Source organism: Rhipicephalus microplus, chromosome X (genome assembly GCF_043290135.1).
Source record: "Rhipicephalus microplus isolate Deutch F79 chromosome X, USDA_Rmic, whole genome shotgun sequence".
Lineage (NCBI taxonomy): Eukaryota > Metazoa > Arthropoda > Arachnida > Ixodida > Ixodidae > Rhipicephalus > Rhipicephalus microplus.
In genome coordinates, this window is record NC_134710.1 from 482,154,123 (window position 1) to 482,169,505 (window position 15,383).

At 42.7% G+C, this 15,383-nt stretch overlaps 1 protein-coding gene across 3 annotated transcripts in view; it reads left to right on the forward strand.

The window, feature by feature from the left end:
- Positions 1-6,377: 6,377 nt before the first annotated feature.
- Positions 6,378-15,383, forward strand: part of LOC119160789 (O-acyltransferase like protein) — a 625,262-nt gene continuing 616,256 nt past the window's right edge. For all 3 annotated transcript variants that reach the window (XR_005108333.2, XM_037413024.2, XM_075880874.1), the window contains exon 1: positions 6,378-6,864. Coding sequence is in view for 2 of the 3 variants with exons in the window: in XM_037413024.2 (XP_037268921.1) it covers positions 6,552-6,864 (313 nt within the window). In the remaining variant the exon portion in view is untranslated. The remainder of the gene's footprint in view (positions 6,865-15,383) is intronic.

Genomic DNA, 15,383 nt, shown 5'->3' on the forward strand with positions numbered 1-15,383 from the left:
TGTTGATGAAAGTTAGGTGTTGGGCGGCCAGCATCCTCTCGCCTTCAATGAAGCGGCGTGATCCGACGCTGCAATGAAGAAACTTCAGCACAGCGCCAAAAGAAAGTACCGTGGTGACTCTGCTCATTGTAGCATCTTTTTTTCTTTTTACCTGTGTTGCCTGCGCACAGAGCGTTTTTTGAATTTGCAAATAGCGTAGTTTTATTTTATTTATTTATTTATATTTATTTATCATATACTGCGAACCATTTAAGGTCTAAGCAGGAAAGGTACAGCAACTTCAAAGGTAAATTAAAAGTACAACGAAGTTACAACAAAATTGATACTGGTACACTCGAAATTTAAAAAAAAACATAGCAATCACCATCAAATTATACTCGTTTCCAGAGGGCTGAGTACACCCACTGCAACACAATCCATGAGCAAAGCACCACACTCTTAGGCACACAACAAATTGTTAAATCAAACAAGTACTGTGAAAGCCAGGAAACACAAGGCGCATTTCATGGTGAAAAGGAAAGAAGAGTAGAGTTTCGGGGCAACAAATTCCACTCAGAGATTGATTTCGGGAAAAAAGAGTGTTTGTATAAATTAGTTCTTGCGAAAATTGGCTTGATGCTACAGCTGTGTTTGTGACGGGAAGGCCTGGAAGAATCCTTTACCATGTAGTTTCCTGGCTTTATTTCGAGTTTACAAAAATATATTAGACGGAGTAAGTTAAGTCGAGCAGCTCGTCGTCTGTCCTTAAGAGGTTCAAGATTTGCCAACTGCAACATCGCAGAGGGGGAATCGCGGCGTCTATACCTACTGTAAATAAAATGGGCTGCCAGGCGCTGAATTTTTTCTATCTTTTGTATATTGCTTTTTGTGTGAGGGTCCCATACTACGGAGGCGTGCTCCAAGGAAGGCCTTACCATTGTTTTGTAAGCTTTAGGCTTTAAGGAACTGGGGGCATTAGCTAATCGATGCTTTAGAAACCCTAGTTTTTTACGTGCGGAAGAGCATGTATCTATTATATGGGTTGTCCAGTTGAGGCTTGAGGTAATTGTAACACCCAAATATTTATATTCTTCGACTTGTGTAATCTGTGACCCTTTTATATCATATTTAAAGTCAAACTTGTTGATTTTGTTGGTGATGCACAAGTGAGCAGTTTTTTCTAGATTAATTATCATGTTCCACTCGGAACACCAAGTTTCCAAGTTACCGATGTTTCTGTTTAAAACTTGTTGATCTCCCGTTGAGTTTATGACTTTGAAAAGAATGCAGTCGTCTACGAACAGTTTAACTGATACGCTGGTATCTATTGCTTCCGCCAAATCATTAATATAAAAGTTAAATAAAACAGGACCGAGTACGGACCCCTGCGGTACTCCGGAAAGAACGTCTAAGAAACGCGAGCGCGAGCCCTCAATCTGTACGTATTGTTTACGGTTTAGTAGGTAAGATGTGACCCAATTTGTTATATCTGAAGGAACGCCAATTGACTTCAGTTTATTTATTAATTTTTTATGGGGAACTTTGTCGAACGCCTTCGAGAGGTGAAAAAAGATCACGTCAACCTGGCTACCAGCATCTAGAGCCTTCGCAAATTCATGAATTGTAGTTATTAACTGCGTAGTAGTAGTAGTAGTAGTATTCAATATGGCCCTCTGTAGTGCTTATGAATAGCTTTTTTACGTAATATATACATTCTGTTAAGATATAATACTGTGAGTATGTTATGTTCAAGTATTCTATATGTGTGAGAGTTACGTATGAATGTAAGCAGCATTTTCGATGCGAAGCATTTATTTACTACCTACTGTAGGCGTTTCTATCTCTGTGTATATCTACCTATCAGTCTATCTTCTATTTCACCACCTACGTATGGGACACTCGTGACCCCCCCCCCTCTGTACTTGGGTAAACCAAAATTGGCATGGGATGGTAGGATGGTTTAACGAGTATGAGTCGCTGGGTATGACACGAAAAATGTCCTGATCTCGTCAGGTACGTCGTCAAATCCTTACCTCCAGACACGTCTCACACATACCCATATACCGCGAGTGGGTACAGCCACCTGTGTGCGGGTATGTGTCACAACTGATCAACACATTAGGCCAACCTATGAACAGTGACAACAGATATTGGTATTTTTAACGCGAGGACATTAATAAAAATTGTTACATTGGCAGCGTTCACCCAGCAAACGTAAATTATAAAAGTTGATGAAACCCAAGCCTGTTGCGTGGCAATCTAGAATGCTACTACTGAACCACCGCAGGTCTCGATACTGCTTTGGAAAAGACGCCATTTAAGTGACGTTTCCTCATTGCTGGTGAAACGTCGATTGCGGTTGCATTATTGTTTATACAATTTTATAAACATCACGTGTGTACTCCTATGATACGGAATTCACGTCGGGTAGATGTGACTCGTAGATAGCCTCCAAGCACTGAAGTTCATTTATGTATCGGTCCCCAGGACTGCCATACGCGAGCACAAGCACTACATATCAGCTTACCGCTTTTGATGTTGCTAACACTCATGTTGCTGTTGGCATCATTGCTCAAATATTAAACAACGGTATATCAAGCGTATGCGACTGTTAGATATATGTCTATGTGTACAACATCTGCCACAATTATCACCTTCATCAGCAGGACTACGCCCACTGCAGGCCAAAGGCCTCTCCCATGATCCGGCAATCAACCCGGAGGTATGGTTTTTGTTTGCACGTTACACCTGCGAACGTTTTAATCTCATCTGCCCACCTAGCTTTCTGTCTTCCCTTCGTGCGTTTGCTTTCCCTGGGAATTCAATCAGTTACCCTTAATGACCAACAGTTATCCTACCAACGTGTTATGTGCCAGGCGCATGTCCATTTCTTCTTTTTGATTTCAACTATGATATTCATAACCCCGGTTTGTTCCCTGACCCACTCGGCTCTCTTCTTATCTCTCAATGTTAGACCTAACAATTTCCTTTGCTTCGCTCACTGTGTCATCCTTAATTTGGGCTGAATCCTCTTTGTAAGCCTCCAGGTTCTTGCACCATAGGTAAGTACCGGCAAGATGCAGCTGTTATATATGTTCCTTTTGAGGGCTCGTGGTAAATTACCATTCATAATTTGAGAAAGCTTGCTGAATGTGATCCACCCCATCCTTATTCTTCTAGTATACTTCACTCTCATGGTTCAGCTCTGCGGTTACTACCTGTCCAAAACGGAAATATTTTTTTATTATTTTCAACGCCTCTTCAGTTATCACAAAGCGCTGTTCCCTTGTAAGAAATTCGCCCATTACTTCAATAATTATTTTCAGGCCTACGTTTTGCTCTACACGTTTGGTTCTGTAATCATGAGCTGCGATTCGTCCCCTGAGTTACTCATCGTAGCAATGTCATCCACAAATCGCAGGTTATTAGGATACTTTCCACTAAATATTATCCCTAACTCTTCGCAGTCTAGGGCCCCGAAAACCTCCTGTGAACACACCATGAATGGCATTGGTGAGATCGTGTCTCCCTGCCTTACCTTCTCTTTATCGGGGTTGTGTCACTTTCTTTATGGAAGAATACGGTGGCTGTGCATCCACTGAAAATTTCTTCCGATGCATTTATGTAGCGTTTCTTGATGCCCAGCTTCCGTAATGCCTGCATCACTGCTGATGTCTCGATTGAGTCAAGCGTCTCCTCGTAATCCACGAAAGGTATGTATAGGGGTTGGTTTGATTCTGCGCAATTACATATCACCTGATTGATATTATGAATATAGTCCTGTGTGCAGTAGCCTATACAAAATCCTGCTTGGTCTTTTGGTTGACCTAATTCTGACGTCGCCCTAATATTATTAGCTAATTGTTTTGTACATAGCTTGTATAAAACGAGCAGAAAGCTGATTGGCTTGTAATTTTTCAAATCTTTGAAGTCTTTTTGCTTATGGATTAAGACGATGCTGGCGTTATTCCAAGATTCGGGTACCCTTCCCGCCAAGAAACACTTTGTAGATAAGGTGGCCAGTTTTTCTAACACAATTTTTCCGTCATCTTTCAGGAGGTTTATTGTTACCTTATCCTCACCAGTGGTTCTGCCTCTTTGCATTCTTTCTAAGGCTTTTCTCCCTGTTGTTACTCGCAGGATGTGAATTTTTCCCGACTAATATTATTTCTCACAATGCCATCCTGGTTGTATTGGCTTCTGTACAGTTCTTTTTTCTTTATATTTGGCAGAGAATTGAGAGGGTAGGCTACGCTAGAGCCGGCTATACCAACATCATAACAATAATGTACAGAATAACATACAAACAAAAGTAAGGAATAAAATAGGAAAGATAATGAAAGACACTATGTAAATACTATATACATGATATGGCTTATAATGCGTGAATGAGCACTGTATGTATGGTCATAGTCCAGTTCATATATCAGGATCACATTGCAGATAAGCGTCCGTATAAATAGTGGCAAGATATAGTATGAGCTAAAGACAGTTCATTAGATGGGTAATCATTAAAAATCACGAAGGGCCCTCACTGCACGGCTTTGATTGTCAGAATGTGGCCACGGTTCAAGAATTTTTTTTAACGGTAACTGGTCGTGTGTCGAGTCGCTCTAAGTGATCCCTTAGTTCAGCGCGTTGTGGATCATATTGCAGAAAGTCCATAAGAATATGTTCCTCTGATGCTCCTCTGACCGACATGAATATGCCCCTCTGATTGACATGGTTGCAATGGTCGCAGTGCAGGGAGGTTATTATTTTCTTGCGACATAAAAAGAGAGGTGTGCATGAAACACTTAAGCGTAGACGGGGCAGTAATGTGTCAAATGGTCTATCAATCTTTTGATTAGGGTAAATCAAAGAGACGGATCTATTTGATATAAGAGTGAAGACTTTGTGGTTTTGTCAAACCAAACCTTCTTGTATAATTTTTGGCACAGAGTTCAGAAAGAACCTTTTTGCTTTCTAAGAAACAAAAGGGCGCTGTTGTCAAGTGAATTTTTTGTGTACCGCAGCAGCTAATTTGTCAGCAATTTTGTTTCCTACCACTTCTACGTGACTTGGAAGCCACTGAAAACATATCTTGTGGCCGTCCAGATAACCAATGCTAATTGTTTTAATATTTCTTATATGAAGTTTTCATCTATATGAAAATAAAATTTTTCGTCATTTCCAGCATTCCTTGGCAGTCAGCATATATTACCCAGTTTTGCCTTTGCTGGCTTTAAAGAATAAATTTTGAAGCTAGTAATATTGCAACAACCTCCACTGCAGTAGACGGTGTCTTTCTAGAAAGTCGTAAATTTTTTTTTATTTTATATGCGGGTATAATAAAAGTGAAAGTTGAGCTTTCGTCCATTGTAGAGCCATCCGTGGAAACAAATACGAAATAGTGTCGGTAATTGCACATTTGTTTAGGCGTTAGAAATCTGGCTTCATGGTAGTGTATCGAAAAATTTTATAGAACTCCTCCACCACCTCGACTATTCTATTCATATTGGTTATGACATTGCGTTCATTGTTATTAAAGACATACATGTGATTTGTGCCTACGCAGATGTTTGTCGTCTCAACGTTTTGGCTGCTGCAGCTTTTTACAGCCTGCTCAATTTCCTCTATGTTATGCCTTGGGACGTCGGCAACCTAACCCTTGTTGATTACCTTCGAAAGCTCCACTAGCTCTATTTTGTTGGTTGCATTTGAGGCTTTCATGCGTTGTCGTCTCTTAAGATTTTTCGTCGTCTGAGATAGTTTGCCAGTGTCTTGTCTAGTGACTGTATCCCTGACTACCATTGCACACTCTACAACGATGACTACAACATCTCCCATGACTATAACATCTGTACGTATCTTACACACTATTTCGTAAGAACGACACATTCACCTTTCCTTCGCATGCTTTGGCTGACGTCGATTCGCAAGAAACGTTGGATCTCCCGATTTTTGTGTGAATTTCGATACCGTGCATCATGTTGTCACAGCTATTTGAGACACTGGAACAGAGGCCGTCTTGTTGCATGCACGAATATTCTGCAATTCATGTTTTTAACAATCCTCATGGAGAATTTGGAACAAGGTGCTCAACTATTCTAGGCAAGCATGTACACCAGGGCTCAAACACGTACTTCTTCAACAAAAACAACAACAAGAACAACAACCACAACGACGACGACAACGACGACGAAGACGATGACTATAGTGATAGCGATCATCGATTTCAATAACAACACCCGTTCATACAAATGTAGGGGCAGTCAAAGCGGAAAGGAAAGCTTGTCTAAAACCAAGACACAGCGGAGGGTTGGAATATCTTATGGGAATGTATTCAAATCCTTGAAGAGCGTAGACGACGACCGTGTACTTGTACGACAGCATTGTGGCGTACGTTGTGATATCCGTGAATAAATTTTCTTGAGTCTCTCGCTGCCGTAAGACCGTGTGGAGACTGCTAGCGAGTAACACGTGTAACAGGGGTGTGTCATTGGCTCGGTAATTCGCTGGTCAAACTCGGTGGTCCATTCTTTGACCGCCACTCTCGCTCGTGCAGAGTAGTTTAGTTAGAACAGCACGCAATGCGTACCCCGCTGTGGTTTATTTTAATGACGTCGTTCTCTCTCGGTGCTCTTGCATCACCCTCGACGTACGACGGCGACTTGACCTTCGTTGGAAATTCACGAGCGAACGCAACCACGTTTTCTGTTCCACCGGTGCACAAAAAGGAGAACATGGCAGCTACCCTTCGTCGCTTCGCCTGTGGTCTGGCTGAAAAGGTGCCACACTGGGTCAAGCAGAAGCTGATCGAGGCGCCGGTGTCAACGCAGTGCTCGCTAGCCCTGCTCAAGATGCTTCGCGGACTTTCAGACCTGGAGCCTTGGGCGGTGCGCAGTGAGTCGTATTCTTATTATTTATTATTTATTTATCAAGTACCTGCTTCGCCATAAGGCATTACAGCAGGGAGGGTACAGTACATATGATCAAACACATAAAAACATTGATAAAGCATGGAAAAAATCATCACTTGAATCAATAGAGAATATTTCCGCTGGCAGAGTGTTCCACTCTCTTATAGTGCGGACAAAGAAAGAGTAGCGAAAAGCGTCACTCCCAAAAGGAATCTCACGTATATTTAAGTGATGATCGCGTCATTGAGAAACATAGTTGGGTGGTTGAAAATACAAATGCCTGATGATCCCTGTTCTCGAGTGATAAATGCTACGAAAGAATTTTAATCTGAGGTTTCGACGCTGGTTTTCAAAAATATCCGGATTTAATGTTTTTCTGCTCTTTGTCACACTAAGTATTCTGTCGTAATTTCCAAGGACAAATCGAATTGCTCTATTCTGCACATTTTCAAGTTTATCCGTAAGTTCCTTAGTATATGGATTCCAGCAGACGCACGCATACTCCAGTATACCGCGGACGTGTGTAAACTAGAGCTGCTCTCTAAGTTCCTGTAGTAAACTACTGAAGTTACGTTTCAGAAAACCTAATGTGCCTACCGCCTTGTTTCTAACGTAAGTCACACGTTCACTTCATCTCAAATCAGCAGTGAAAAATACGTCTCGATATTTATATTTCGTTACATGTTGAAGATTAACGTTAATAATCGTGTAATGATTTCTGCAGTGCGAGAGTTTCCTGGTTAAGGTGACGTGGCCGCTTTTGTTTCACATTCAACGACATTTTTCATTTTCGACACCGTGCGGCAATTAAATCTAAATGGCTTTGCAGTGCTTGTTTGCCAAGGTCGCTATTGATGGCCCAATTTACTAAACAGTCATCTGGAAACATTCTAAATTATAATGTGATAATGAAAGTGATGTCATTTATGAGCAACAAAAATAAAAGCGGACCTAAGACTGATCCCTGTGGTACACCAGAGGTCACCGCAACGTATGTAAAAGAACAACCATTCAGAGCCACAGAAATCTGCCTTGAGCGAAGATACTCAGCGACCGAAGCAATAACCCTATCATCCATTTTGTAATATCGAAGTTTAGCGAACAAGAGCTTTTCTGAAATCCAATCCTCACGCAAGTCACAACTTCGCATAACAAGAAAACATATATCCCATGAACGGGGAGGTGTGTGAATTTTAACAGGAATGAGGCTTATTCCTCAATAATGATGATACTCGAAAAGAGCCTCCTCGTCTCCTATATTTTAACGCGTCTCTAACCTGTTAAGATTCGACAAAGCGTAAAAGCATGTTCTTATGCATAAACGTGAATGTAATACGTTCAGTGGATTGACTTCGCGTGTCAGCAATATTAAAACTTTTTTGAGTACTCGGCTGGTTTTGCTACGACATTCTTCGTCATTCATCGGATAAGCGCAGTTTCTGTTAAATACTCGCAAGAAGAAATTTTGTGCCAATTGTTCATGCAGTAGCTGAGGACGATGAGTAATTATGCCTAAAGTGGGTATGTGCAAGAGTTATTAGTAAAACAAGAAAAAGCCTTTGTTCAACGCTCTATTAAAATGCTTTAAAATTCGTATTACCGCGATTACTTTCCCGACATCAAGCCTGCCTAAGGCAAGCTAGCCAACAAGCCCCAAGCACCAGCATGGCTCAGTGGTAGAATACGGGGTTAGCGTCCAGCAGACCCAGCGGACTCGGGTTAGAGCCCCACTGTGTCATTGGTACAATTTTTTTTTATTTTGTGCAACAGTAGTTACGAACAGTGGTGGAGGCGGTGGCGGACAACTACAGCGCTGCGCAAGACCCGAGTTGTGGTCTCATAAGCTTTTGCTGTGAAAGAGTGATAACAGGGATGATGTTGCAGCGTGTTCATATAGTTCGTATACATATTGTCACGGGCATAGAAAAGTTTCTCAGGCACGGCTGCTGAAAGAAACCGAATAGATGAAGACAACTACATTGTTGTTGTGGGGCTGAGTCTCAGCTGCCCTGATGTCCTGCTTTTCTGAATTCTCTTCGCAGTGCTAGTCCGGCCAGCTCCAACTTAATAACTCCTTCCCGTAACAAATATTCTGTTGAGGGTGCAGGTCTTGCTAAACTCCGATTTTAGTAGCCCACGGCAGCCGATCATTAGTTCTTGATATGTGCACTGGCCCCGTCACTGTTGCCACCCATCACACTTTAAATATTTTCGCAGTTGTAGACGCTTGCCCACATGACGTGATTCTTGGCAATGACTCAATGACCGCGCATTCGGCCCTCATCGATTGTTCGACCGGCACTTTGAGACTAGGGTTGCCTATGTGCTCTTACGTCACTCCTGCAACTAGCACACGGCTATGCTCCATGGAGTGCATTTGATTACCGTCTCAGGCTGCTATATACCTGACCAATGTGGTCGTTCCCACCCGTTCTTGATGGCGGCTATCTGGCAGCTCCTCTCATTCACCTGATCCTTTCCCGAAGCAATAAACTTCCTCATACTGCAGTGAGAATTGCCGACAACAGGACGCTTTTCCCTGTCATCAACTTTTCTACATCAACCCAGGTTCTTCCTCAAGGCATTTCTTTATCTGAGCCCTCAACTCTGGAGCAATGTGCAGTTTTATCTTTCACCCCGGACACTAAAAGCGTAGTCGAACCGGTCATAGCCACGCAAAATAGAGCCTCCGTAGAGAAAGTGATATCCGATGGCCTGTCGTCACCCCAAGTTGAATGGCTCTGTGGTTTTCCCTTTTTTTATCGCTTCATTTTGTATATCGACGACCATAACGTAGGCAGCATGAGCGTCATAGCCCAAGGTATTGACACTGGCGACGCCAGTTTCTTGCATAAGCGCCCTTACCGTGTTTCTTGTTTCGAGTGCCAATGATACAGAAGGAGGTAGAGAAAGTGCTCGACAAAGACGTCATAGAGCCTTCCTCAAGTCCTTCGGCATCACCTGTCATGCTTGTTAAAAGGGATAACCACTGGCAGTTCTGAGTAGAATATTGTCATCTCAATCAAATCCCCACGAAGGACGTCTAAGCTATACCTCGGATTGATGATGCGCTCGACGACCTCAATGCTGCGAAATGTTTCCCTTCTCTGGACCTCCGACGCGGGTACTGGCAGATTTCTGTCGATGACCGCGACCACAAGAAGACAGCCTTCATCACATCCAATGATCTTTATCATTTTAAGGTCATGCCTTTTGGGTTTTTCAATGCACCTGCCCCTTTTGAACGCATGATGGACTCTCTCATCAGCGGTTTTGAATGGTCGACTTGCCTGTGCTACCTAGATGATGTCATTGTTTTCTCTCCAACCTTTCAAACCCATCTTTTATGTCTATCGGCCATTCTAGATTGTTCTGCTGTGCTGGCTTCTAGCCTAATGCGTCGGAGTGCACCTTTGGACCATGTCAGAACAAACTACACGGTCACCTTGTTGACGCTACTCGTGTCCAACCAGACTCTGACAAAGTCCGCGCTATACGCAAGATTGTGGTCCTACGCTCCACACAAAATGTCCACAGATTTCTGGGACTCCGCTCATATTTTCATTCTTTTGTCAGCAACTTCGCGGAAATTGCTCAGCCCCTCACAAATCTCCGCAGAAAGCACGTGATTTTCTTTTAGGATGAGCACAAAAAATGCTACTTTACGTCGCTGATTTCTGCGCTCTCATCATCACCTGTGTTGGCTCATTTTGACCCACCTGCTCGAACGGAGCTTCGCAGCTATGCAAGCAGCCATGAGATTAGAACATTACTCGCTCAATAGCACAACGGGCAGAAACGCTGTAATAGCGTACGCTAGCCGTGCCCTTTCACAGTCAGAAATCAAAAAATTATAATTGAGCAGGAGTGCAGGGCTCTCGTCTGGGCTATCACGTAATTCCGTCCGTACCTGTATGGACGCCTGTTATCAGTTATCCCAAAGCACCATGTGTCTGCTGGCTGTCAACACTCAAGCATCCTGCAGGAAGACTCTGGTGATGGGCATTAAGACTGCAGGAGTACATATACTCCGTAGCCTACAAGTCTGGTATGTTGCACAGCGATGCGAACTGTTTATCTCGACACCCTGTTGACCAACCTAACTACACTGAAATGAAAGCCAATATCAACATCTAAGCCATCACTGACTCTGCAACTGCTGGACGAACAACGCCGAGATCCATCGCTTCTCTCCATCAATGACCGTATTCAATCCGGCTATAAAGACCATTTGCTGAGCCTGTTCTTACTTCATGTCAACGTTTCGTACCACCGCAACTTACATGCCGATACGCAGAACTATTGGTCCTAATCCCATGTTATCTGCGCAAGGACAATAATGAAGAACTTCACAACGCCCCAATTTCTGGACATTTAGGTGTCTCCAAAACCTATAACCGCATTTGGCAACAGGTATTCAAAAGGGTTTTTATTGTTCCGTTCCAGGCTACGTTTCAGTGTTTGACCTGTACCAGCGCCGAAAGAAGCCTACGTCTCTCCCAGCCGGTCACCGTCAACCTATTGAAGTCCCAGTCAAGCCATGTCATCGATTGCGGTTGGACATGCTTGGACCCTTTCCAACTTCGGCGACGGGAAACGAATTGCAGTAGCGACGGATTCTGCCACTCGGTATGCAACTACTCGAGCGCTACCGACTAGCTGCGCGACGGATATTGCAAATTTCTTTCAGAGCGACATCATCCTTCAGCACGGCGCTCCGTCTCACTTGCTCACGGACCGTCGCCGCTGCTTCCTGTCTCGTGCGGTTGACAACCTACTTCAATCCCGTGCTACGCGTCACAACTTTATGACTTTTTACCATCGTCAAACTAACAAACTTACCGAAAGCCTAAACCACACATTAGCAGACATGTTTTCATGTACATTTCTGACGATCACGCCGATTGGGACACCACTCTTCCTTCTGTAACCTTCACCTACAACTCGTCGCGCCGTAAAACTGCCAGCTACATCATGTTACCTTCTCTTTGACCGTAATCTCTGACTATCTTTCCATACGCTGCTTCCGGCTTACCGTCCATATACCACCTCGTAGGCTCAAGATGCATTCTCCCATGCTCTCATTGCACGTATAGTAGCCCGAATTCGGTCCTCATTGTCTCAGAATGCACAAAAGTCGCTTAATGACAGACGACATAAAGATGCCGATTTTCACCGGGTTCTTTCGTGCTGCGGCGCCTTCTATCTCGCTGTGTCAGACTCTGCGAGAAAATTTCATTGGAATAGGTCGGTTCTTACCGAGGTTTGAGCCAGGTGATGCCTGTGACCTATAAGATTTTTTTCGGACTACGAACTAGACTGTTACATCCAGAAATGACGTTGTGCATGTTTCTTGCCTGAAGACATATAACAGTGACACGTCCTTCTAACCAAAGCAGGCAGCGAGACGGTGCTTTGCTGACCGGGGTAATGTCACGGGTGTAGAAAATACCTTGGACACGGGTGCTGAAATGACACCGAACGAATGGAAAAAACGACGTTGTTTATGTGGGGCTGAGTCTGAGCTGCACTGTTGACCTGCATTCATGTGCTCTGTGTGCGCTGCTAACCCGAATAGCTTTCACATAAATAATCCTTCCCGTACGAATATAATGAAACGATTACTCATCCGTCACAACTGGTCATCATGCATGTTTCCCAACTAAAGACAACAGTAAGCTTTCTTTGTTAAACACCTGTTTTATTCTATATGTGACGCACATGTACATTGAAATACTTCACATCAATCAGCAAGTCACTGATTATATCAGCCGATTGTACTTCAACTCATTGTCGCGCATCGGCACAGTGTAGCCGGGGACAGAAGGTGGTGGGGAGGGCTTGGTTGGCTGGAGTACCCCCTTTCCCGGAAACTTTTTTATCTAGTGTGTCGACAACAATCGCACTCGTTTTGCCTCCTGTGTAATAAATGCGAAGCATTTCTCTGTGAACGATAGGCACTTTGAGCATTTCTATCTATCTATCTATCTATCTATCTATCTATCTATCTATCTATCTATCTATCTATCTATCTATCTATCTATCTATCTATCTATCTATCTATCTATCTATATATCTATCTATCTATCTATCTATCTATCTATCTCGCACCCCAGTTGAAAATCTCGGTTACGCACGAAGATGACGCGAAGGCTTGAAACCTTGTAAGGATTAGGTTCTGTAACAGCCGAAGGCCAGGGTCATGGGTGCATAAGGTCAGCATGCGGAAAGGTAAGATCCCTTCGCATGTCATGCTCAGTAGAGCATGGTACGTGAATGGGGTGGGTTGTGGGGAGGAAAAATATTTGGAGGAAAAAATATTTTAGACCTCTCAAGCTGTGAAGCTTTACGAAAAAAATAGCGATTTTCACAAAATACTTGTTTTGTCTATAATGAGACGCAGCTTGCACCATGTGGTGGTTGAAATAAAATAGACTTTGTACCTAAATTGAAAACAAATAAACAGCTGTTTTCATGTGCAAAATTTTGTTATAGCCTATTTTATGTTTTGAGAAAAAGATCACAGCATATTCACGGAGTGATTGATGATGAGTGGGGCGTAGCGTTCGTCCATCCGGACGCACAAACGAATGGACAGACAGTCTGACGCAAGTACGGACAGACAGAAAAACGGACGGACTCACGGACAGACTGACACACGGAAGCCCGGACGGACGGATGCACAGACGAACCGACGAAAGCTCAAATGTACGAACGAAAGATTCGCACCACGAATAATCACTTTGTCCGTGTATATGCTGTGAAAACCACTAACACTATCTATTGTGCAACTCATAAAGTGACTACATATTACTAGTACGATTGCAGAGGAGGGAACGACCTACGGCCTCAAGAGCTTTGCCCCTAAATGATTTTTGAAGTTCCAAGTTCCTATTTGCCACGTGGTCATACGGCAGCTGACGCCTCAAAATTCCCCATTGTCGTTGATGGGAAAATTCAAACATTATTTTATTCCTTGAAATAAAAATTGTAATGATGAAACTTGTCACATACAAAGAACTGTTAATTTGCTTTCAATTTAGGTAAATGATGATTTTTATTTGAACCATCACATGGTGCTAATTGTGTCTCAGTATGGACAAAAATGACAATTCTGTGAAATGAGTGATCTATTCTCTTAGAGGTTAACAGCATAGGATGAATAAAAATAATTTATTATCAAATTATCTTTTTCTGTGAAGTAAGTAGTCACAACTCAGATATTCATACAAAGTGCAGTATTGCAATGGGAAAATGCAAACTTAACACATTTGGCTAAATCTTTGCAGACGTATGTGGCAGAAAAATTGTAATATTATTACTGAGTTTCAAACACCTTACATAAGCCCCTTTACTTAACATGTACCAAACTGGGTATAAAAAAAGAAGCGGTACTTGTAAAATATTTTTTCACGAACAACACTAAAAAAATTCTGGAAAGTTTAAATGGCAACCACGTGACCAAAATTTTTTTCTCCAAAATATTCAAGCAGTTCACTGTTTTCAGCGCATTAAATCAGCACAACTTTTTTCAAACACATTTGCCATAGAGGCAAAATTGGCTGAAAATTTTGGAATAAAGTGACCCTGTTACTTTCACTCAATGACCATTGCATACTGCTAAATTAGGGCCATTTGTTTCGATCATGCTGGAAGGCTGAGAAAGCATAACTCCTTTCCGAAGCAGCGTAGGCTGTTCAGTGGCTGAGCGTGTTGTGTTCACAGATAGGTATGCTGCCAAGTCTTACATTTTTGCTGCAACACACGCTTAGATACCGTGCAGTAGGTATACGACTAAAGTGTTTTTGTGCAGCAATAAAAAACTAATAATACGCTTCACACAGCGAAAATACCGTTAACATCTGAAGTACTTAGCGAAGTTAAACGCCAAAGCAAGGCGAAGGCAATAAAACTCAGAATATCAAGAATTATTTTGAAAGTTACACTTAATGGAAACAATCTGAATAAAATGTGCTCGAACGTTAACAGTTATGTTCAAAGATGCGTTTGCACTGTTCAAGTAGGCCATTCGGCCACACACACAGACGAAAGGTCTGCTCAAACAGAAGTCCCGCTTCAGTGCTTGATCCGCTACACAGGCACGGCTGTCAGCAGTGTCACGCTACGTTGAGGGTGAACGAAACTACCGGTGAAGACGAATTTAACGAAACTCAATGTATTAGCAAGTAGGCGAACTTCGCGAGGCGCACCTAACGCGAAGCAATATGTAGTGTTGTCACCCGATGCATCAACCTGAGTTATCACGGTAGTGTTACCGCACAAAACGAAAAAAGACCGAAAAGAACGACTTGGTCACCACGCCATTGCTTTCCGTTCTCACTCTTTTCGTGCAATAAGAAAAAAAGAGTAAGTGAACTACCAACATGCCCAAGCATATGCGTCTTAGATACAATTGATGCTTAGAGCTAACAGACGCCGTCCCCACACGTTTATATTTAGTAAACTAAAATTAATACGGATGTACGGCCGTACATCCGCAAT